This window comes from Heptranchias perlo, chromosome 23 (assembly GCF_035084215.1).
Source record: "Heptranchias perlo isolate sHepPer1 chromosome 23, sHepPer1.hap1, whole genome shotgun sequence".
Lineage (NCBI taxonomy): Eukaryota > Metazoa > Chordata > Chondrichthyes > Hexanchiformes > Hexanchidae > Heptranchias > Heptranchias perlo.
The window spans coordinates 41573767-41598617 of NC_090347.1; the positions used below are offsets into that span (position 1 = coordinate 41573767).

Consider the following 24851-nt stretch of genomic DNA (forward strand, 5'->3'; position numbering starts at 1 on the left):
CTGGCGGCCAACATAAAAGGGAATCCAAAAGTCTTCTATAGGCATGTAAACAGTAAAACGGCTAGTAAGAGGAGGGTTGGGACCCATTAGGGAGCAAAAAGGAAATCTACACTTTGAAGCAGAGGGAATAGCTGAGGTACTAAATGAGTAATTTGCATCTGTCTTTACCAAGGAAGAAGATGCTGCTAAAGTCACAGTAAAAGAGGAGTTAGTTGAGATACTGGGTGGGCTAAAAATTGATAAAGAGGAGGTACTAGAAAGGCTAGCTGTGGGAAGTAAGGGTGGAAATTGCGGAGGTACTGGCCATAATCTTCCAATCATCCTTAGATACGGGAAAGGTGCCAGAGGACTGGAGAATTGCTAATGTTATATGCTTGTTCAAAAAAAGATGTAAGGATAAACCCAGCAACTACAGGTCAGTCAGTTTAACCACGGTAGTGGGGAAACTTTTAGAAACGATAATCCGGGACAAAATTAACAGTCACTTGGACAAGTGTGGATTAATAAAGGAAAGCCAGCACGGATTTGTGAAAGGCAAATTGTGTTTAACTAACTTGATTGAGTTTTTTGATGAGGTAACAGAGGGTCGATGAGGGCAATGCGGTTGATGTGGTGTATATGGACTTCCAATAGGCGTTTGATAAAGTGCTGCATAATAGGCTTGTCGTCAAAGTTGAAGCCCATGGAATTAAAGGGGCAGTGGCAGCATGGATATGAAATTGACTAAGTAACAGGAAACAGAAAGGGTAGTGGTGAACGGTTGTTTTTCAGACTGAAGGGAAGTATACAGTTGTGTTCCCCAGGGGTCGGTACTAGGACCACTGCTTTTCTTGATATATATTAATGACTTGGACTTGGGTGTACAGGGCACAATTTCCAAATTTGCAGATGACACTAAAATTGGAAGGGTAGTGAATAATGAGAAGGATAATGACAGGCTTCCAGACGACATAGACAAGCTGGTGGAATGGGCAGACAAGTGGTAGATGAAATTCAATGCAGAATAGTGTGAAGTGATGCATTTTGGTAGGAAGAACAAGGAGAGGCAATATAAACTAATGGGTACAATTCTAAAAGGGGTGCAGGAACAGAGGGATCTGGGGGTATATGTGCACAGATAGTTGAAGGTGGCAGGGCAGGTTGAGAGAGCAGTTAAGAAAGCATACGGGATCCCGGGCTTTATAAATAGAGGCATAGAGTACAAAAGCAAGGAAGTCATGATGAACCATTATAAAACACTGGTTCGACCACAACTGGAGTATTGTATCCAGTTCTGGCCACCGCACTTTAGGAAGGATGTGAAGGCCTTAGAGAGGGTGCAGAAGAGATTTACTAGAATGATTCCAGGGATGAGAGACTTCAGTTTTATGGATAGACTGGAGAAGCTGGGATTGTTCTCCTTACAGCAGAGAAGGTTGAGAGGAGATTTGATAGAGGTACTCAAAATCATGAAGGATCTAGACAGAGTAGATAGAGAGAAACTGTTCCCATTGGCGAAGGGTCAAGAACCAGAGGACATAGATTTAAGGTGATTGGCAAAAGAACCAAAGGCAACATAATGCAAAACTTTTTTACGCAGCGAGTGGTTAGGATCTGGAATGCATTGCCTGAAAGGGTGGTGGAGGCAGATTCAATCGTGGCTTTCAAAAGGGAATTGGATAAGTACTTGAAAGGAAAAACTTTGCAGGGCTATGGGGAAAGGACGGGGGAGCGGAACTAACTGGATTGTTCTTGCAGAGAGCCTGTACGGACTCGATGGGCCGAATGGCCTCTTTCCGTGCTGTAACCATTCTATGATTCTATGATTGGATAAAGGGAGCTCAGTTCACGAAAGTAAAATCGGGGGGGGGGGGGGGGGGTTATTTTGACTTTGAACGAAACTGTAAAACGGGGGATATCAGCTCAACCCAGTGTTAAGCACCTCTCCCGATTAATCGTCAAAATGTCAAAGCTAACCCCGGGGAGTGCATCCGCACATTTCCACTGATGCAGCAAAACGAGCTACATTTCGCAGTGGAGCACAACACAAACCAGCACCTAACTGTTAAGAGTAAAAGAAGGACAACAGTGCAGAGATTGCTTTCAGACAGGAACAACAAAAACAAGGGGTCCAAAATTCCAATTTTGTTGGTGCAGGAGTGCCATAGTTCCGGTTTAGGGAGCTGGAGTTTGGGGTGTAATTCAGATATGCCAGAGTTACACCTGTTCTAAAATACGTTCTAAATTCCAGTAGAAATCTTTGCTCGCAGTTGCTGCACCCACCACCAAATTGGTGCACAAATGCAAATGATTGGTTAACGAGGACCAAAGCCCCGTCCCAGAAATCCTGCCATTTACACCAGGATTGCACCTGACTTAAGTTAAGCTCGTAGAAAGGAAGGGTAAGTTACCTGCATGACTGGTCAAACCAGAAGTGGTTGAGTTTACAAGCTTCAAATGTACACAAACTTTGTCTGAAACATCAGCTTTAACTGAGGAGATTAGAATTTTTTTTCCCTGCTGCGCTGCTAATAGCAGATTGTGCAAACTGTCTTTCAGCAGTTTCAGGCAGGGAAATCTTTCACTTTCCACCCTCACCATGGGGCTCATTATGGGCATTTCCACATATGTCCTTATAATGGAGGCTGGAAAGGAACAGGAGGAAGATGAAATAGCAGAGGTACACAGGATAAGGCTACATCAAAGGCGGCAAATTGGAAGGTACCATTCCACCAGAGTCTATAGACCATCCAGCATCCTCGTGATGTCTCAGACGAGGTCTGTTTAAGGAGATAACGGTTAAATAAGGAGGTAATGAAGGAACTCTTGTCTCCCATTGCAAACTGACCTCCAAACATCCTCTCAAGTACAAAATCCTGACAAAGACTTGGTATACTTCAGAATATTGACCATATCACAAAGCGGTTTTATTCTTGCACATATATTGTTACAGCATGAACTTATAATCACTGTGCCTCCCTGGTATCTCTCTGTGCTGATGTTAAACATACTCTGATGCACTCAGCAGATACCCGATGGCCAGGGACACCAGTGGTGCTTGGCTGCACTGTGGTATCATGAGCCTTTTCGGTCTGAGATGCCCTCGTCTCAGCTAAGTCTCCAGAGCACCGTTCAACAGGCTGCATCGCCTCTATAGGTGCGTGGGCAGCTTGATTCTATATCCTGACACCTACGTGGACAGGCATCTGAGGGGGCTGGCTAGAGAGGTCACAGGAGATGGCACCTGAAGAGCGAACGGCATCACAAAGGTGTATTCTAGCCATGCTACTTATGCTCCGAGAGGGCAGATCTGATAGTGTCAGTTAGATCCTGCAGACCCTGAGAGATGGTGTGCTGAATCTTTCAGGAGCCAGTTGCCAGTGTTCTTTCCAAACAGTCCCCGAAGGCTGGTGGTCAAAGTGCCCACCTTGGATGCACTGGTGCGGAGGCCTCTCTATCAGGGGGTCAGATGCAGATGCCCGTGGTGCCACCACTCACTCCAGGTAGTGTTACATTGTGCTGAATCATTCTTTGATATTGGCACTAAGGATGGCATTGGACTCCGCGTGATCGCTGCCACCTGTCTTAGGCTCTCAGTGCCTCCTCAGTGAGAGTGTTGCTCATCCAATATTCTTCTTTTTAGAGCAAGACTCCACAGAGATCTGAGTCCGCAGACTCGGCGGGTAGAGGCTGACATCTGCCGTGCCTCGGCATCTCGCCGTCAGAGCCCATTTTTACCTCTGGCACCGTGAGGGTAATGAACAAAGGAGTGCCCCCAAGAGAAAGGGTCGGGAGAGCAGGTACTTACCTTGGCTGCTCTGTGAGATTGTTGAGCTTCTTCTTTCACTGCCGGCATCCTGGGGTCCGAGGAGGTGGTACTTAGTGCCAAGCCACCACCACCCACAAAGTGCACACCACAGCCTTGGCATATCTTCAGCCTCCAACCCCAAACAGACTTCTCTTCTGCTCCATATCTCCATTATGAGGACATGCAGGTCCAATTCCTTGAAGCTTGCCACTCGTTTCTTCAAATCTGGTTGCCATCCATGTCTCCAGGAAAATACCTGGATGAATACCTGCTTCTCATCCAGGTATTTTCCGGCCCCCACCTCTCTCAAACTAATCCAGCAGGAATAAAATTATAAATCATCACCAAATGTATGGCAACAGAGCTGGGAGGTAACAAAGCAATGCCACTTTCCATTCAAAAAACAAGTGTGATATATCCCAGCGACATGCACACTGCTAACAGTGCTGCTAGGTCACCACCTGCTGCTCATGATCAACAGGATCAGGGGACAAATACCCTGGAACTTTCATAGCTCTTGTGAGAGAAATGCAACTCTCTGAGATTGGGCCATTCTCCAAAGCAAACCAACCCCATGCTCTCCAGTGAGCCTTGTGATTTAATGGTGCCGCAACAAACTACATCGGCAGCATCCGAGTAACAGATTCATCCATTGAAGGGTCAAGCAGTCGGCAAAGCTTGGGATGAGGTTGGAAATCATTGTTTGGAAAATGTGGACTAGGGTCCCTCCTCCCCTCACCCTCACAGCCCCCTGCATGGGTCAAAGGAATCACTGGTGTGAGTAGTTTGTGTCTGCATCTATAAGAGACATTTCAGGTGTAACCCTTCTTCATAACTTTGTGCGCTGTCATTTATCTCCCTCACCTTCTCGAGAAGTCGCGTCTGGTCACTCAGCCTGATCTCCATCTTGGTTATAACGTCCTGTAGGCGTGCTCTCTCCTCCTCCAGGTCTCTCTGCTGGTGCATCAGTCTGTCCTGCTGTGCTGAAGAAAACCATTTAAAATCAACAATCAGATTCCACAAAGAGGCTGTACAAACTCATTCACTTAAGACTAACTGATCCACTGGGCCAGTGGTATATATGGAATGCGTATGAAGGAAGTTTGTGGGGCACTGGTTATCATCATTGAGGAAATACTGGGCACTGGTGAAGCTCTGTAAGACTGGAAGCAAACAAGCACAATACCTGTATGCCCAGGCCCAGGCAACATCAATAATAGATAAAATAATAGAATCGATTCTAATGTGTAGGCTGGAAGAGTTCTCCTATTGCAATAACTTTATCAGCTCAGATGAATGTAGAGGGGGAAGATCTTATCTGACAAGATCTTGACTTATTTGAGAACATCACAGATAAAGTATATAGTGGCACCTATGATATACTTTATTGGGAGTTTAAGAAAGCTTTTGACAAAGTTCCGAATGAAAGACTTCTAATTAAAGTAAAAACTACAGAAGTCCAGGGAGGGATATGGACTGGATAAGAAGCTGGTTAAAAGAAAAAAGAAACAGTAAGTACTTGTGAGATGTCTAATGTCAGATTGGGTGGGGATTGTTGAATAGAGCTCCACAAGGGTCAGTGCCAGGGCCCCAATCTACATAAGTGACTTCAATACCAAAACCAACAATTTGTCAAATTTGCTGATGGCACTAAAATATGGAAAGCAGTAGAGACAGAGGAGGCAGCTAAAGATATGCAATAGGTTTTGGATTGTTATATAATTGGGCAATCAAATAAAATGTAATACTCATATATAAATGTAAGTATTGGAAAAACAGGCATTAGGAGTAAGGAATTGAACTGAATTAGCACTAAAATTTAGAAAGGAATGTGGGATTAATTGTAGACATGTCACATTCGATGAGGGTAATGCGGTTGAAGTGGTGTATATGGATTTTCAAAAGGCGTTTGATAAAATGCCGCATAATAGGTTTGTCATCAAGATTGAAGCCCAAGATCAATGCTGCCCTCCTTCGTTCCCCTCCAAGATTTTGTGTCAGCCATGGATCAGTTGGTAGCCCTCTTGCCTCTGAATCAGAAGGCTATGGGTTCGAATCCCACTCCAGAGATTTGAGCATATAATCAAGGCTAACACTCCAGTGCAGTACTGAGGGAGTGCTACACCATCAGAGGTGCCGTATTTCAGATGAGATGTTAAACCAAGGTCCCGTCTGTCCTCTCAGTTGAACCACTGTTGTTCACTATTTACATAAACGATTTGGACTCAGGAATCTGAAGCACAATTTCAAAATTTGCGAACACCACCAAATTGGGTGTATAGTTAATACTGAGAAGGACTGCGACAGAATACAGGAAGACATTAATAAACTTGCAGAGTGGGCGTGTAATTGGCAAATGAATTTCAATATAAATAAGTGTAATAAGACAAGTATTATTTTGGCAGAAGAATAATGGGGCCATATACTGTTCGGATAATAACAGTCTAAATGGGGTAGAGGAGCAGAGGGATTTAGGGGTACAGATACACAAATCAATAAAAGTAGTGATGCAGGTTAATAAGGCCATAAAAAAAGCAAACCAAGCACTGGAGTTCATTTCTAGAGGAATGGAATTGAAAAGCAGAGAAGTTATGTTAAACTTGTATAGAACCTTGGTTAGACTACACTTAAGAGTACTGTGAACAGTTCTGGTCTCCACATTATAAAAAAGATATAGAGGCACTGGAGAAGGTGCAAAAAAGATTTACTAGAATGATACCAAAACTGAGAGGTTATGCCCATCAGGAAAGATTGAGCAGGCTGGGGATCTTTTCTCTAGAAGAAAGACTGAGGAGTTTATGAAAGGGTTTGATAGGGTAGACATAGAGAAGATGTTTTCATTTGCGGAGGAGACCAGAACTAGAGGCTGTATATATAAGATAGTCACTAATAAATTCAATAGGGAATTCAATAGAAACTTCTTTACCCAGAGTGGTCAGAATGTGGAACTCACTACCACAAGGAGTAGTTGAGGTGACTACCATAGATGCATTTAAGAGGAAGCTAGATAAACACATGTGGGAGAAAGGAATAGAACGATATACTGATAGGGCTGGATGAAGTAGGGTGGAAGGAGGCTCGTGTGGATGAAAAAACACCGTCATGGACCTGTTGGGCCAAATAACCTATTTCTGAGCTATACATTCTATGTAAATCTATGTAAAAGATCCCATGGCACTAATTCAAAGAAGAGTTCTCCCTGAAATCCTGGCCAATATTTAACCCTCATCCAACATCACTAAAACAGTTTATCTGGTCATTATCACATTGCTGTTTTTGGGACCTTGCTGTGTGCAAATTGGCTGCTGTGTTTCCTACATTACAACAGTGACTGCACTTCAAAAGTACTTAACTGGCTGTAAAGCATTTGGGACGTCCTGAGGTCATGAAAGGCGCTAAATAAATGCAAGTCTTTCTTTCTTTCCGAGATTTCTTTTAGCAGTATGTACATGGGGGTGAAGAGTGAAGACTTTCGAGCACTGAACTTCTCTCCTCGTTGGGGGATAATTAACTCCCGTTGCATATCTACCTCGCTGCTGCTCATCTCGCTGTCGTGCATTGATCTCCATCTCGTGGGACGTGCTCTGATGAGTGCTTTCCACTTTATAGGAGAGATCGTTCAACTTCAAAGAGAAGGCCCCCATCTGTTCAATGATGCTATTGAGGGACCTGCAGGAGAAAGACTGGAAAGTGACTTTCTGTACACCGAGTCAAGGCAATGGGCCAAGGAAATTATAGAGTATGAGCTGCTACTTTAAATATTAAAAGATGAGAAAGTTTCTGACTTATAACCACCTTTTAAATTACAGGCTATAATCCCATCCATTGTGCTACATTTCAACCATCCAAACCCCTCGATTAGATTCCAGTCTGTAACTCACTCCCAGGTATCTGTTATTCTATATATAAACCACCCGAACCCCTCAATTAGATTGTAGCTTGTTACTCACTCCAGGGTATCTGTTATTCTATATATAAACCACTTGAACGCTTTGATTAGGCTCCACCTTGTAACTCACTCCTGTGTATCCATTATGCTATATGTAAACCATCCAAATCTCTCAATTAGGTTTCAAACTGTAACTTGCTCCTCGATGCCCATTATTTTATATTTGATTTTAAGTTCCTTGTGATTAACGTGCAGCAGAAACTAGAAGTTCATACTATGCCTGTGAGGTCACCCTGTAGGATGGATGGTCCCACTCTCTGGTGTAACTGGCAGAAAACGAGTGTAGATTGAAAAACTGATGCCAGGTGGCACAGGCCAAAACTTGCCTGTGAGTCATACCCACCAGGTGGGACCCAGGTTTGATCTGTTGTCCGAGTTGACTTTGCTGATCCCAGTACTGTAGAGTTGGTGGCACTACAAAGGCCACAGCTCAATGAAGAGAAAACTCAACCAAGGTTCCTGATCGCCATCCAGCGACACCCAGCTAGAAAATGTGGGTGTATGGGGAATGGGCAAGAACAGGACCAGACTTGGCTGCAATACTATAGATATGCAATAAGGAACTTTACCCCAGTGACACGCTCAATGCTTTTGGTAAAGGGGAACTTGTAGTGGAAAAGACGAGAAGCTCTGCTCCCTAGGTATTGGCATGGGTTTGTCAGATTGTAAGGGGAGCATTATGATTAGACTCAGACTAACACTCAGTGAATTACAGGGAGTGTGGTGAAAAAGTTCTGCCTCCTAAAAACGGCAACGGAGAAATACTAAGCCTCTCAGAAAAGGTTTCCTTGCAATCGTAATCTATACAGTGGTTAATCTTTTTATTTCTCCTGGGTAGGACAATTCAAGCTTCTTCATCCTCTCCTTTATGAATATGTCAATAACATTCCAGGTGTGGTTTTAAATTCCTAGTTCTAGCTGTATTACCTTTGACTTTTACACTGCATGGCAAGTTGTTTGCCTTATTAGCTGCTGTTTCATACTACAGGTCCCAGAGGAGTTAGCTTCTGAACTCCTAGTACAGCAAGGAGGTATCTGCACTCCTCCTCTCTTTTGCATGTGGTCCAGAGTAGATTTGCTACTCTGAGTGCCTTAGGGCCTCCATTCACATGCTGGTTGATGGTAGAATACTGGCATTCAGTGTGCTCCTCTCCTTTTCTTGCTGTCCAGCAAAAGAAGGACAAGGGAATGCTATCAGTAGTCAGGGTTATCCGAACCTCCATAGAGTAAGTGAGAGGCCCGATTAAATGAGAAACATTTAATAGGCTGTTGGCCTTGTAATTTTTATTTCTCTTTCCGTGAGGAAATGCCTGGCCCCCATGAGGTAGCTGCCTCACAGTCACGACTGAAATCAGGAGTTTATTGCGTGGGGAATTGTAGTTGTAGACCTCCGTCCCACTGCTCCATGCACAGCGTGTTGCAGCGTTCCTTGAGCAAGACACTGATTGGGACTGAGATCCTCAACAGAAGTTTGCGAATAACACTGCCCTACAGAGTCCTCCGTTGCCCAACACAATCCAAGGCTGTGATCACCCGGTGTGAACTGCAACTCTGGTGATGCTTTTAGTGATTCGCTGATCCAAGGAATTCAGCTACACGACAGGGAGAACCAGACAATTCCCCCTGTTCTTTTATTAAAGCATTCAATGAGTATCACAAAACTAAGATTTTTCAATAACTGGTATCATAGAATGATACGGCACAGAAGGAGGCCATTCGGCCCATCATGCCTGTGCTGGCTCTTTGGTGCTATCCAATTAGTCCCATTCCCCTGCTCTTTCCCCATAGCCCGGTAAATTCCAATTCCCTTTTGAAAGTTACCGTTGAATTCTTCCACCATCCTTTCTGGTAGTGTTAGGTTCGCTGTTGTTATAACAACTGGTTCATTGTAAACTCATTCAAAATCCTTTATCTCTTGTTTTGTCAATGTCATTAGCATTAGTTCTATAGCTGTTCCCTCAGTGCTACTGCCCATCACTGTATAGCTGCCCCATGGTCCATAGTTACTCCTTCAGTGTCACTGTCTCTTGCTGCAGAGCTAGCACCTCAGTGCTACTGCCCCTTGCTGTGCAGTTGTCCCCTCAGCACAAATATCCCTCGATCCAGTTATTGAAAGGGGTGTGGTAGCACCCCTTTCCCACCATGGCAGTTTGAGAATTCGAATTCAGCTTTAAAATTCTGGAAATAAAAAGCAGGTATTGAGAATCCCTACGTGGTCAGTTTTCAGTAAAATATTAAAATGTCTACGTGGCAAAGAAGCAGAATGCAAAATGGTTAGAAAGGGTTAATTAGTTAGTAACTGAGATTGGTACAGGTGGCCTGGCCTCCTGCTGGGCCATATGTTTGTGTAGTCAGCAGGTTTGCATGGTCTTAGCAATGTAGAGTCTTTGATGTGATTCAAGGACTGGTCTGAATGTCTCCATGTTTATGGCAGATCAATATAGGTAACGAGCTTAGCCAAAGTTGAAAGACATTCCAGGTTGGGAGATAAGGAACAGAAGGGACAGGGAAGAACATTCCAAGTTGGAAGGTGAGGAAGTATCCCCTTTGATGTCTAACAGCAGCATGATCAGCACATGGACGATTTATGATTGGCCGGAAATAATGTAACCTCGCATGGCAACCTGTGCCCGGCTTATGATTGGTGTTGACCCTCGTTAAGTATGTTCCAACCCTATTGATTAGTATAAAAACGTGTGGATTTCTGTATGTTTTTGTTCTTGCTCTGCCAGCATAGAGGGACTCTATCAGGAGTCCAAATCAATGCTGCAGACTAAGAACCCTGCTATTAAAGTTGTGTTGAACTTTAAAATGTACTCGACTTCAGTTTTTACTGAACCAGACTGAGGGGAAAGAATCCGGATCGTCATTTGGTGGCGCGTACGGGGATCTTAACGGTCGTTCACCGAGAGTTCGCGGAGTAAGAGGCGGATTGTCTCAGACACGGAGGAAGGAAATGGCGCCCCGATGTAAGTAGTCTTAATTTACTATGTCGGTTTTCCTCCAATCCGTCAGTCTGACAACGAATCGTCCAATCGCTAACACTCGTGTGGCGTCCTTACAAGATTCAGGTCAGTCTGGCGAATACACAGAAATAGCAGGAAGAGGTCAGTGGTTAATATCACTGAGGGTCAGCTCCGGCTGAGGGTCAGCGTACGTACTGAGGGAATAACTTGTAAGCGGTAGGTCAGTGGTTAATATCACTGAGGGTAGTCAGGGTTTAAGTTCCTGGTGATTGGATATAAACAGGAACTATTGATAAAAACTTAGATGCCGCCAAAAAGGCTCAGGAATTAATTTGGAAAAATAACAGAGGTACCACAGCCAAAGAACTAATTGCTTTATGGAGACAGTACTGTAAAAAAAAATATGGATAGAATTAAGTGACTAGACAAATGTTTAAAAGACAGAGACCCGAAAAAGAAAGGTTTTGTTGTTTAAGTGTACTGTCCCTTTAAAAAGCCTGTCTTGATCAGTGTCTTTTTTTGTCGGTGTTGTGGGCTACGCCCCCTTCTTACTGTGTCTTGCGTGTTTTCTTCCTTTGTGTAATGTATCTGTCTTGTCGTGTGTTTAATTCTGATACTGCCGAATTAAAATTGGAGTTATTGAGGTTAAGTGACCTATTAAATTCTGGTTCTTATAAAGTGTGGGCATGTTAAATTCCAGACATGGGATCTTCAAAAAATTGGCATTTTGAATGTTTATTTTGTGATTGGCTGTGGTTTAAAAAGAGGTTAAAAATTAACGGGATAGATTAAAAAAACTATCAGGATCACTGTGATAGGAAAAGTCGGAAAGCTGGAACAGCTCGGAGCGTTGATTATAATCAGATCCACTAAAAGTATGTGAAAAAATAGTGTGCAAAAATATAGTATAAAGCAATCCACAAATGTGAGAAGTAAAAAAATCAGTCAAACCTGTGTGAAGTGAAATTTTGAAGGTGGGAACTTAATCTCAAAAGGGAGAAGGATCAAGTTACTCCTACCACAAGAGCAAGTTAATGTTAACCCCTTCCATCCCAAGAAGCCAGACTGTCATGCCAAGAGCAGTTCAAACAGATAGAAATGACCCAGTCGGTTGAGAACTGTCTGAGGCTTGCCCAGAACACAGGTGAACATGAGGTAACAATTGGTATAGGTTATATTAGTAAAATTGTCCCAATCACTCGGAAATGCCAAAGGCTACAATTGACTGAGATATAAGTTTTCACGCTACAGTGAAAAATTGATAAGAAAGGAATGTAAAACAAATCATATGAAAAGGAAGCATAGGTTAGACAATTGGAAGTCCATTACTTGAGCTATGTACTGACACAGGGTACTAAACGCCTATCAGTTTTACCCTGCCACAGTATGATAAGGAAGTTTTGACAAGTTCTGGGGCTATTCAATTTTATTTGAAATTAATAGTAGAATACAAGATCTGACCAAAGAAGGGAGACCTTCCCTGACAAATTATATAACTCGCATTGAGAATGCTAAGAAAACTCAACAATTAGATCAACACCTCCGAACTCAAGTGTTAAAACAAAGAGCGACATGGAATGGAGGGTGGACATCATAAAAAGAGATAGGCAAATATGGAGACGTAAAGATCTGTGATAAGTGATATAGCAACTGCCTTTGCCTCAGTTGTTAACACCATTGATTTGACAACATTAGATCAAAAGGTCAGAGATTTAGGGTCTTGCATTAAAGATATATTAAAAGATAAATGAAAATACAGATAAGGAATTGTCTGAGGATCAAATGCTGACCATATATTTGCAAAGGATAGCTACAGTGCTAGAAACACATGCCCAAACCATTAATAAATTAATAAAAGAGGAATATAAAGTATCTTAGCAGGCGGCTGCTAATGATATCTGCTTCATGTGGTTACATCTTGAAAATTGTAAACAATTTTACAACACCAAGTTATAGTCCAGCAATTTTATTTTAAATTCACAAGCTTTCGGAGGCTTCCTCCTTCGTCAGGTGAACGATGTGAAAATGAAATCCTCCACATCACATCTTGAAAACACAGAGATTAGGACTTGGAGTTAGAAATTCCAGTCTGTAGCCCTGCGTACATCTGTATGTGGGAGAGACAGTGTTTATTTCAGACAGGCTGCGTGCTTCAGAGAGAGAGCGAGAGTGGAACTAGGCAATTTCTCTCTCCTGTTTTGTTTTCTAAATTTGTTTCGGGTATAGGGATTATTCCTTTGGATAAATAAATAATAAATGAAGATTTGACAAATTAATCACTTGGGCTCTCAAGAAGAGCCGCAATGGATTTTCTGTGTTTCTTTTAAAACAGGTGACCCTGGTTTTTTTTTGGGGACCACGTGAGTGTTGATGGTGCAGGATTACCAAGAGTAGTTACAAAGTTACGGTGCAACCTTTGCTGGAGAAGTTTGGTGCAGGAAACGATCCAGTGGTGTTAAAGATTTAAGACTTTAGCTGCAGACATCAGCGGATACCAAATGTCACAGCGTGGTGATATCAACCTGATTCTCTTCTTTTGAAAACATTTTGATTTGTTTTGTTTTAACCTATTTGTTGTCTTCCGAGACAGAATGCTCGAGGTGGGGAGATATGGGAATTTCTCTAAAGTCATTGAATTGGGCATGATAAAAAAATCAATCTGGCATAAATATACAATCTAGTGGAAGTCAGGAAAGTGTAGTTGAGAATAGTAAATTGATAGCTTTCTCGTGGAGATATTTGTGTCCTTGCCTATAATGAATAATGAGAAAACTACACTCAATAGCCTGGCCACTACCCTGACATCGGGACCATGCAGGGGGAGATAAGCACTCTAGACACCCCTGATCTTTTTGATAAGATAACCTAAAAACCTAAGAATGGCTACAGTGGACATAAAAGATACAAATGTATGTTGCCATCATCTGAAACGGAGATCAGGATGAAGAACATGATTACAAAGGCCTATGGCCTGGTGAGCTAGTGCAACCACTCTTTAAACAAACCAGTTGCTTTTACAGGACTGAATCCTACAGGACATATGATGTGTGCCATGGAAAATGTTCGGAAATACCATGAGGAAGAAGAGACTGGCCAGCAGAAAGTTAATATCCAAGAACACTAAGCTCATTCCTATGAGATGCTGCTAGTATGCGGAGATACATGAAGAAGATACATTGAAGAATGAGTCTCAGACAGGCTCAGTTACTTGACAACAGCACAACAGGAGAATGGTTAATGTGGTCCAGGCGAGTGAGAAATCCTTTTAAACAAGGCACCGACACATGGTCCATAGAGAAACCAACTAATTAATGAAAGAGTCAGGAAACACTGGTATCAATCAAAAGGACTGAAATTAAAGTAAAGAGGGACACAGTAATTTGGATTTCCAAAATTCAGGGTTAGGTTCCCATCAGTTAACAATAAAATTGGGAGAAACAATATTTAGAAGATATCCGCACGATGGATACAAAATTACAAGATTATAAGGGGCCCAGATAAAGTAGACAGGAAGTACCTGTTTCCCCTAGCAGAGGGTTCAAGAACTAGAGGACGTAGATTTAAGCTGATTGGCTAGAACAAAATTAAAGGGATGTGTTACTAGACATGCTGTCACTGTGTGTCCACATAGTGTTGGACACAGCCTAGAAGCACAGTGTGGGTTTAATAATACCGGTACCAATCCGGATATTAACTGTACCATGGAGGCCCTAGAGGCGGATCTAAAACCCACTTAAGTGGCATATGCCGGAGAGGGCGAATATTGTGTTACAACTAATTTGAAAACGTTTAAATATGCCAATCAAACTTGTGATATTTTAAGTCCAGAATTCTACTCCATTTCTGAAGTCCTGGTTCGGATTGGACCCGAGGAACTGGTAGAGATACACCGGCATAACCTCACCACCTTACAAGTTTCTGAGAATGTCAGAAAGGACTTAAAAGCATATCAGGACACACTTGGGTATCTGACACCCCTGTTGCCTAAATACTTGAAAGCATTACGAATGGAGATACGCCTCTCCCAGAAGGTTTATTATAACCTACAACAGGACAATAACAACATTAAGCATGACATTGACCAAATTAAAGTCACCACCTGGTGAAATGACCTCTGGAATTTGGGACTGAATATACAGATCCATCCTTGGATTAGATTAATTTCATATATATTAGTCGTAGTGCAGTTTGTTGTAATGTGCTTCTTGATTTTCATTGCATGTAATAAATGTAAGCAGAGGATGAAGGGTTTGGCAAAGATAGTAAAACAGAGCCTGGGTGAGAATGTCCCCAGTGTCCCTGTGGTTTCAACTAAGAACACATCTTAATGGTACCAGGAGTAGCACCCGCTGGGGTAAGGTGCATATAAAAGGGAAGACAATTATAGCTTGATAGGATTATCAGATGCTCTGCCTCTCTTCCACCCGGACTGGTGGCCAACACGAAGGGAACCTGGTTAAGATGAGGTACAGCATCTAACGGGATATTGTAGGGAGAATTTGGATTAAGGGATATAATGGGGAGGGCACCAATTCACAGGTGTAAAATGGTCTGAAAGGTACCATTCAGTCTAGTTAGGCTGGAAACAAAATATAAAGCACCATGAGATATTTGACTATGTTAGCCTTTTCAAACTAACATGAATAGGTTTAGCTGAACAAGGACATTCGCAACTTACTTGAGAGATGTTTAGAAGGAGTCTGTTCCTGAGAACAGATAAGAGTACAAAGGCGTATTGATGAAACATGTCTGTGTTCTATTGGGACTTCTCTAGTTCAAGGGCTAGTCATATTCATTGTTGTAACTCTTATAGTTTATTGCTTACTTAAATGTTGCTGCACTGCAGAACCTGCAGAACCAATGAGCACCGTAATAATTGGTTATCATGAAATGATAAAAGGGGGGAATGAGAATCCCTACGTGGTCAGTTTTCAGTAAAATATTAAAATGTCTACGTGGCAAAGAAGCAGAATGCAAAATGGTTAGAAAGGGTTAATTAGTTAGTAACTGAGATTGGTACAGGTGGCCTGGCCTCCTGCTGGGCCATATGTTTGTGTAGTCAGCAGGTTTGCATGGTCTTAGCAATGTAGAGTCTTTGATGTGATTCAAGGACTGGTCTGAATGTCTCCATGTTTATGGCAGATCAATATAGGTAACGAGCTTAGCCAAAGTTGAAAGACATTCCAGGTTGGGAGATAAGGAACAGAAGGGACAGGGAAGAACATTCCAAGTTGGAAGGTGAGGAAGTATCCCCTTTGATGTCTAACAGCAGCATGATCAGCACATGGACGATTTATGATTGGCCGGAAATAATGTAACCTCGCATGGCAACCTGTGCCCGGCTTATGATTGGTGTTGACCCTCGTTAAGTATGTTCCAACCCTATTGATTAGTATAAAAACGTGTGGATTTCTGTATGTTTTTGTTCTTGCTCTGCCAGCATAGAGGGACTCTATCAGGAGTCCAAATCAATGCTGCAGACTAAGAACCCTGCTATTAAAGTTGTGTTGAACTTTAAAATGTACTCGACTTCAGTTTTTACTGAACCAGACTGAGGGGAAAGAATCCGGATCGTCAGTATCAGTAAAAATGGCCATTAAGCTGTTGGAACCATGAACTGGTTCATTGATATCCTTCCTTTAGGGAAGGAAACCTGCCATCCTTACCTGGTCTGGCCTATATGTGACTCCAGTCGCACACCAACTACATTGGAGTTACATATAGGCCAGACCGGGTAAGGACGGCAGGTTTCCCCTGAAGTGGCCTAGCAAGCCACTCAGTTTAAGGATGGGCTATAAATGGCAGCGCCCACATCCCGAGAATGAATAAAGAAAAAGATGCCCCATGCTCTGCTGCTGCTCTTTCAGTACCTCTGTCCCTCACTGCACAGCTACAATGAACGCCTTTGCTACTGATACATTCCTTCCATTTACTCAAACACACGCCTGGAGCTGCACTGAAAACTTGAACTGAGAGTGAGCACTCAGATGATGGACCAGATGTTACCTTGTGTGAGAGGATGCGCTGGTCACTGCATCAATCTCCTGCTCCTTCAGTTGTTTCACGTGCTGCAGCTGTTCTTCATGTTCTTTTCTCATATCCGCGATCGACTGCCTGCAGATCAAAGGCCAGCAATGGTGAAGCTCACAAACAAAAAAACAGCCTTGCAGCCCAACTAAATAATCTTTTCGCATTTTAAGATGCACATATTCTCTCTTAGAAAGCATCTGACGCTGCCCTGAAGGGTTAGTGGATAACAGCATCACTGAGTGCAGCATTACACCATAAATTGTAAACAATTTTACAACACCAAGTTATAGTCCAGCAATTTTATTTTAAATTCACAAGCTTTCGGAGGCTTCCTCCTTCCTCAGGTAAACATTTACCTGAGGAAGGAGGAAGCCTCCGAAAGCTTGTGAATTTAAAATAAAATTGCTGGACTATAACTTGGTGTTGTAAAATTGTTTACAATTGTCAACCCCAGTCCATCACCGGCATCTCCACATCATTACACCATAAAGATCAGGAGGGCCCAGGTTCAATCCCCAGTCTATGTTGAGCTAATCAATTTTAACTGGAGCATCACAATTGACCGCAGAGGGAGAAAGAAATGGGACATAGTTTCCACTACTGATTGCTAGCCAGAGATTTCTGCTGGAAAGTGAACCTACATGGACATAGGGCAAAGACAGAATCAGCTGCTCACACTCATGTGATGAATGGGTACTTGGGTGAGGTATTGGCATCCGAGAGTCAATGACTTCAGCAGGAGGTGGAAGAGGGGAGAAAGTTATCGGCAAAGAAAAATATAATGGGATAGAGCTGTATTTGTTAGAAGAGGTAACTGCAGCGACCAGTGTGTATGACACAGACTATATGTACTATATACTTCACTCTTACCGTTGTAGTTCCGTGAGTCGGTCCTTCTCCTTGGCTTTCTCTTCCTCAAACTCAGTGAGCTTGCGCTGGTACCTTGCAATCAGTTCCGATCTCTCTCGATCCAAGATCTGTTGTCGTGCCACGTGTTGCTCCGAGAGATCCCGGTTCTCATCTTGCAGTCTAGCCTCCCGCTGCTGGTACGATACCTCAATTACCTTCAAGCGGTTCCTGGAAGCAAGGAAAACGGTAAGAGATGATAAATGTAATCTCTAACACTCCAACCTGTAACACCCGGATTCTCGACCACGGGAGGAGTAATGCGACATTCCCGTCCTAAATAGACAGGTTGCTTTCCAGTGACCCAAGCTGGAAAGTGCACCTAGACGGACATAGGGCGAGGACAGGATCAGGCTTGCTGAGATGCTCTTCACAGTTGGGCAGGCTAATGACACTCACTGTCCAGTCTCATGTAAAAAAATCTCTTCATTCAAAACACCAAGACTAGGATTCGACCAGGGATCCATGATAGTTGGGGTGGGTGGAGGGGGAGTAGGGGGTAGGAATAGGGTACCGATTGGGTTAGCAGGACAAACACTGCCCTTCATCTCTGGGATCTGATTCAAATCCAGCCAATGCAATTATGTCTTTTGGCTTTATGGGGTCCAACTTCATATAATTTTAGAGAGTCCCAACCCAACTCCTAATGGACAAGGGCCCACAGGATAAAACTATTCCATAATTCAATATTAATTTTACAATCTCATAGAATGATTGTTACAGTCAGTCTGTTGTTTTGAAATAGGGGCTCACAAACACAGATCAAATACATGGAGCTTTGCTCTGTATCTAATCCGTGCTGTACCTGCCCTGGGAGTGTTTGATGGGACAGTGTAGAGGGAGCTTTGCTCTATATCTAACCCGTGCTGTACCTGTCCTGGGAGTGTTTGATGTGAACATTGGATGCCTAAAGTGAAACATGCTTTATTTCCCAGCACAAAATTCATCAAAATGTCTAAAAGGAAAAATCAAAACACCGATGCAGACTACTCCTCCTGTTTCCATCTGCATAGAACACTTTCCCTTTGTTGGTCTAGTGTTTCTTTATCACTCTACACTATCTTAGTCACGGGGACAACTCCCTTTATCTGCATGAAGCTTTGCCCCTCCCTTTGCCTGTTTGCACCTGTTCCTCCTCACCTGTGTGCATTTTCTATCAGCTCTAGATCGTCTTTGTGTTGCTGCTGGAGGCTATTCAGAAGGATCTTTTGCTGCTCTCGCTCTAGTTCCAGCTTTCGCACCTTGTGAGGTCGCAAACAGAAAATGAATTCATTGCTATTTTTGTTCCAGGTTTATGGAAATTATAACACAATTAACAGATAATCTATTTACAAAACATCCTCAAATCACCACAGCAGAAAAATCTCTCTCCTTCCGAAGAGGATGCACAGTGGAGGATTTAGCTCTTGCAGTGCAGGGGGAGCTTTACTCTGTATCTAACCCGTGCTGTACCTGCCCTGGGAGTGTTTGATGGGACAGTGTAGAGGGAGCTTTACTCTGTATCTAACCCGTGCTGTACCTGCCCTGGGAGTGTTTGATGGGACAGTGTAGAGGGAGCTTTACTCTGTATCTAACCCGTGCTGTACCTGCCCTGGGAGTGTTTGATGGGACAGTGTAGAGTGAGCTTTACTCTGTATCTAACCCGTGCTGTACCTGCCCTGGGAGTGTTTGATGGGACAGTGTAGAGTGAGCTTTACTCTGTATCTAACCCGTGCTGTACCTGCCCTGGGAGTGTTTGATGGGACAGTGTAGAGTGAGCTTTACTCTGTGTCTAACCTGTGCTGTACCTGCCCTGGGAGTGTTTGATGGGACAGTGTAGAGGGAGCTTTACTCTGTATCTAACCCGTGCTGTACCTGCCCTGGGAGTGTTTGATGGGACAGCGTAGAGGGAGCTTTACTCTGTATCTAATCCGTGCTGTGCCTGCCCTGGGAGTGTTTGATGGGACACTGTAGAGGAAGCTTTACTCTGTATCTAACCCGTGCTGTACCTGCCCTGGGAGTGTTTGATGGGACAGTGCAGAGGGAGCTTTACTCTGTATCAAATCCATGATACCTGTAACTGTCCTGGGAGTGTTTGATGGGAGCATTACTCTGTATCTAACCCATACTTTACCTGCCCTGGATTAGACACAGTGTAAAGCTCCCTCTACATTCAAACACTCCCAGGACAGGTACAGCATGGGTTACATACAGAGTAAAGCTCTCTCTACACTTTTCCATCAAACACTCCCTGGGCAGGTACAGCACGGAGTAGATACAGAGTAAAGCTCCCTTTGCACTGTCCCATCAAACATTCCCAGGGCAGGTACAGCACGGGTTAGATACAGAGCAAGGATCCCTCTACATTGCTACAGCAATGTTGTTCAACACCGAGAAGCTCGCCCTATTGCACCTATGTGAAATTTTACACTTCCTACACCAGTTATCCTTATTGCCTCCCTGAGTGAAGTTACCAACTTGTGTTTAATTATGGACAGTCTTATGGTATGGGCCTGTACCTATTAGAAAACATGCTGATGGTCTGCAAACTTATTTCAGTGGAACTCCAGACAGAGCTGACTTTTAACACATCAGTCCGAACTGGATTCTAATCCACATCCCACCGGTGTAAAGGCTGTTCTGGCCAATTCTAACACTCGCTTCTGCTGCACTTTCATAATATAGGAAAATCAACAGCGCACAATCCATGTGATACTGGGCTGGCAGGCTCAGCTCTCATCAGCTGATGTCAGAGTGAGAATGACTGGACTGATTTGTAAGCAGCAATGCCATTTTCACTATAAATCTCACCTCAAATAGGAGGAGATTTTCCAGGTATACATGAAGGGCAGTGGAGAAAGAACTTTATTCTACCATGACTATTAGAGGCTTTAGAAGCATCATGAAACATAGGAATTCATTCATCCATGAGCCATTCAGCCCCTCGAGCCTGTTCCACCATTCAATTAGATCATAGCTGATCTGTATCTCAGCTCCATTTATCCCCTTTTGATCCATATTCCTTGATATCCTTTCCTAATAAAAATCTGTCAATCTTAGTCTTGAAAATTTCAATTGCTCCAGCATCCACAGCCTTTTGGGGGCAGGCGTTCCAGATTTCCACTACCCTTTGTTGAACGAATGCTTCCTGATTTCATTGTGGAATGCCCTGGCTCGAATTTTAAGAATATACCCCCTTGTTCTGGATTCCCCCACAAGAGGAAACAGTTTCTCTGTATCTACCCCATTGAATCTCTTTATCATTGTAAACACCTCGATTAGATCACCCCTCAACCTTCCAAACTCAAAGGAACACAAATCAAGTTTATGCAACCTTTAATTTAACCCTTCAAGCTCTGGTATCATTCTAGTGAATCTGCACTGTACCCCCTCCAAGGCCAATATATTATTCCTGAGGTGTGGTGCCCAAAACTGAACGTAGTACTCCAGATGGGGTCTGACCAAGGCTCTGTACAATATCCTTCCTCACTTTTGTATTCCATAACTTCCTCACTTTTGCATTCCAATCTCCTTCAGATAAAGACCAACATTCCATTAGCCTTTTTTATTACTTTTTGTACCTGTACATTTATGTTCCTGGACACTTAAATCCCTTTGCTTCTCTGCAGTTCCTAATCTCTCAACGTTAAAAAAATGTTCCAATTTGTCTTTCTCAGATCCAAAGTGGATGACCTCACACTTCCCCATACTGAACTCCATCTGCCACAGTTTTGCCCACTCACTAAGTCTATCTTCCTTTGTAATTTCCGGTTCCCATCCACACAACTTACTGTGCCTCCTAACTTTGTGTCAGCGACTGGAACGTTCATGTAACAGTCAGGCTCTGAACTGCTCTCGTACCTTACTCTCCAGCTCGATGATTTTGGCCTCCTCGGTAGTCTGCAAGACTGTGTACTGCTCAGCATCTGTGCTCTTCAGCTGTTTCTGCACTGCTGTCAGCCTGTTCTCTAGCTCCACGGCGTTCGGTAGGTCCACACCCAAGCCTTGACCCCCAGAGGTTGATTGAAGCAGCTGATAAAGAGGATAAACAGAACAGACTAAAGTTAAACTGCAATGCCACATGGGTTTAAATCAGAGTACCCACAAATCTTACTGTACTGTATGGAAATGCATTAAACAGTTAAACAGCATTTAAATGTCAAATTGTGACATTTTAGTAAATTCTGATTTACTTTTGAACTTTGATAGCTTATGCTCATCGAAAGCATGGGAAGTCAATGGAACACCTTTTGTTACCAGGTACCCAGAGCTGGCGAATCCCGCATCAGGTACTGATTGAGTTAGATGCAGACTAAAGCTCCCTCCACATTTCTCTAACAGACCTGATGTTCAATCTCCGATCACTACCCATTGCTGCACCAGCCTCCCATATCAGACATCCTTAAAACCTCTCCAAGTTAGAGGGCTCGATATTAGCAGGGCGGCGGGTTCTCAGCGGGGGGACGACTGGGCACGTGGGTAACGCGCCCGGTGAAATCAGTGTGCTCCGCACGCAATCGCAGGCTAATTGGAGCCACTTACCTGTGCTTCCGGGTTTCCCGCTGGTAAGCTGCGCGGCGGGCGGACGGACTGCGCATGCACAGTAAGGTCTGTCAGCTGGAGGAGCCCTATTTAAAGGGGCAGTCCTCCACTGACTGATGCTGCAGAAAATAGGAAAAATTCCAGCATGGAGCAGCCCAGGGGGAAGGCTGCTCCCAGGTTTAATGATGCCTCACTCCAGGTATCATTGGATGGGGTGAGGAGGAGGGGGAGGACAGAGATCTTCCCCCCAATGGGCGGGAGGAAGCGGCCTGCCTCTGCCACCAAGAAGGCCTGGCTCGAAGTGGCAGAGGAGGTCACCAGCACCACCAACATATCGCCCACCTGCATACAGTGCAGGAGGCGTTTCAATCACCTGAGTAGGTCAGTCGAAGTGAGTACACTTACTCATTCCGTCTGCCACATCACCGGCCCCACCCCACACCTCCTTCTGCACTGCCAACACTACTCTGTCACATCACTCCTCACACCCACTCAAAGGTCATCCTCATCTTACTTGCACTTACTCACCTCGCCAGTACTCATCCCACCACTACCACTCAACCCAATCCTCATACAATCTCATGGCTCTATCTCATACTCATCCTCTCATGCATCTCTTTCACGGTCAGCCTCACTCAACCTGCCACTACCTGTGCTGCAGCCACAGGGCATGCATCACATATGTGCAGTAGGCAGCATAAGGCAAACGTGTCATGTGCATGAAGGGGATGCACAAGTGTGTTTGAGGGTTTGTCATGGTGTTTACCTATATTTAATTTCTGATCAACTCACATAACATTTTATATCGTCACCACTACTGCCACGTCTTTGTGAATCTTGTCTGGTTTGTGCAATAATGTCCTTTCCTGAGGATCACTATGAAGACCCACAACTGATGCCACCCATTGTGTCACTGCAGAGTGGGTGTAGGTGTATTTGCAGGGCTCTTTTGTGCAGACGACTGAGAAACGTCGGCGATGTCCCCGGTGGCACCCTGGAAGGATGCGGAGGAGAAGTTGTTGAGGGCAGTGGTGACTTTGACAGCGACAGGTAAGAAGATGCTGCTCGGGCCAGCCGGGAGCAGCTCGGCATGAAGGAGGCTGCAGATGTCCACAACTACATGTCGAGTGACTCTGAGCCTCCGTGTGCACTGCTGCTCAGAGAGGTCCAGGAAGCTGAGCCTCGGTCTCACTACCTGTGACGAGGGTAGTGCCCTCTGCGACGCATCTCTCTCTGCGGTTGCCCTCCCTCCTGCTGTGCAGGTGGATGTGTCACAGCACTGTGTTGTGGAGCTCCACGTGTCAGAGGTTGACGGCGTGGCCAGCGAGGCTGGTGATGCTGTTCGCCCTCTGAGGAGGTCATGACTGCAGCTACGGCGGCCCCCATCCGGAAGATGTACATTTGAGGGGGTCCGCAAGGTCGGTAAATGTGTCTGGACACCGGGGTAAGTGTGCAAGTTTGTGAATTTTATTGTTGGGGGAGGGTGGTGGAGGCCAAACTTTGTCCAAAGTAACAGAGTGGCCTTCTGCAATGAGTGAGGGTCTCCCCCCCCCGCCACCTGTCAAATGGACCTTTGCAGCTGCCACAGGCTGATGGCTGCAACATGTCCATTTGAACTGGGAGTGTTTCCCCCAGTACGGGAAACAGTCTCAGTTAATTTCAAAATCCCAGCCCTCCTAAAATATCAGGTCAATCAGGTCTGTAAACAACCTGAAGTACCTGTTTAAGTACTTTAAGTGGCCCCTGGCCGGCTTTAATTGCCGGTGGGAGTCCCATGTGCGGGGGCTGCGCGCGCATGTCAGCGCGTCACTGGGGATCCCGGAAGTGGGCGGGTTGGAGCCGGGCTCCAGACCCGCCCCGGGAATCCCGGATTTTCACAACCCCCCCCGCCACGAACGCACCCAATCAAGGGTACGAAAATCGAGCCCAGAGTGTCAGTTTGCATTGAATTATGAGCAGTTTTGTGCTGTGGTCTCATTACCGTTTGGAAATAAGTGGAAACTACCCCAAAATCATTTCACACAGAATCCTTACAGCCAGCAGAGGGAGGCGGTTGCATCCCACATGGATGGTGACCAAACCAGAATTTCATTAAATCACTTACATTTCCAGCGGAGAGATAAGGTAAATATAACTACATCTCCACAGAGCAGAATATGGAATATGTACAGCTCCATGCACTTCTCTAAACTGCTTTCAAAAGTTGTACCCAAGAATCTCCTGGGTTTTCAGCATTCTGATTTGAGACGGTGAAAGGTTTCAAAGAGTCATCTTAAATGGCAATGTACTTTGGATTTTCAGGGTTGATGTGGGAGTCTGTTTAAAAAAAAGATTGATGGGAGAGGTGGGGGAAGAAACCCCTGCCCCATGCAAGGACTCAACCTCCCCCTTCCAGATGACAGTTTTTAGTTTAATAAAGGAGGAAGTCAGCTCAAGGCCAAAATCAAAGCAACTTGTTTATCAACTGGCCTCAATGTGTTAATGGTGGGTCTGGTTGTACCACTCAGTGACAGTATTCAGGGTCATGCCTGTGACGAGTTTTCATTCTGCACCAAATAGGGAAATTTCTGTCTTTTTTGTTATTTGACTAGCAGTAACTGAAAACAAGTTCGGTCAAAGGAATGGCCAAAACACAAAACTGTCCAGATATTTGAAATGCAAATGTCAGCAAGTCTGCAGGCTGGGGGAAGTA

At 44.1% G+C, this 24851-nt stretch overlaps 1 protein-coding gene across 3 annotated transcripts in view; it reads right to left on the reverse strand.

Annotated features, from left to right (window-relative positions):
• The window catches only part of LOC137341269 (fas-binding factor 1 homolog), a 127783-nt gene that overhangs the window by 36310 nt on the left and 66622 nt on the right, over positions 1 to 24851 (reverse strand). For all 3 annotated transcript variants that reach the window (XM_068004374.1, XM_068004375.1, XM_068004373.1), the window contains 6 exons: positions 21479 to 21649; positions 18779 to 18879; positions 17603 to 17809; positions 16709 to 16816; positions 7317 to 7456; positions 4652 to 4770 (listed from right to left, as the gene is read on the reverse strand). In XM_068004374.1, the coding sequence (XP_067860475.1) occupies positions 4652 to 4770; positions 7317 to 7456; positions 16709 to 16816; positions 17603 to 17809; positions 18779 to 18879; positions 21479 to 21649 (846 nt within the window). The remainder of the gene's footprint in view (positions 1 to 4651; positions 4771 to 7316; positions 7457 to 16708; positions 16817 to 17602; positions 17810 to 18778; positions 18880 to 21478; positions 21650 to 24851) is intronic.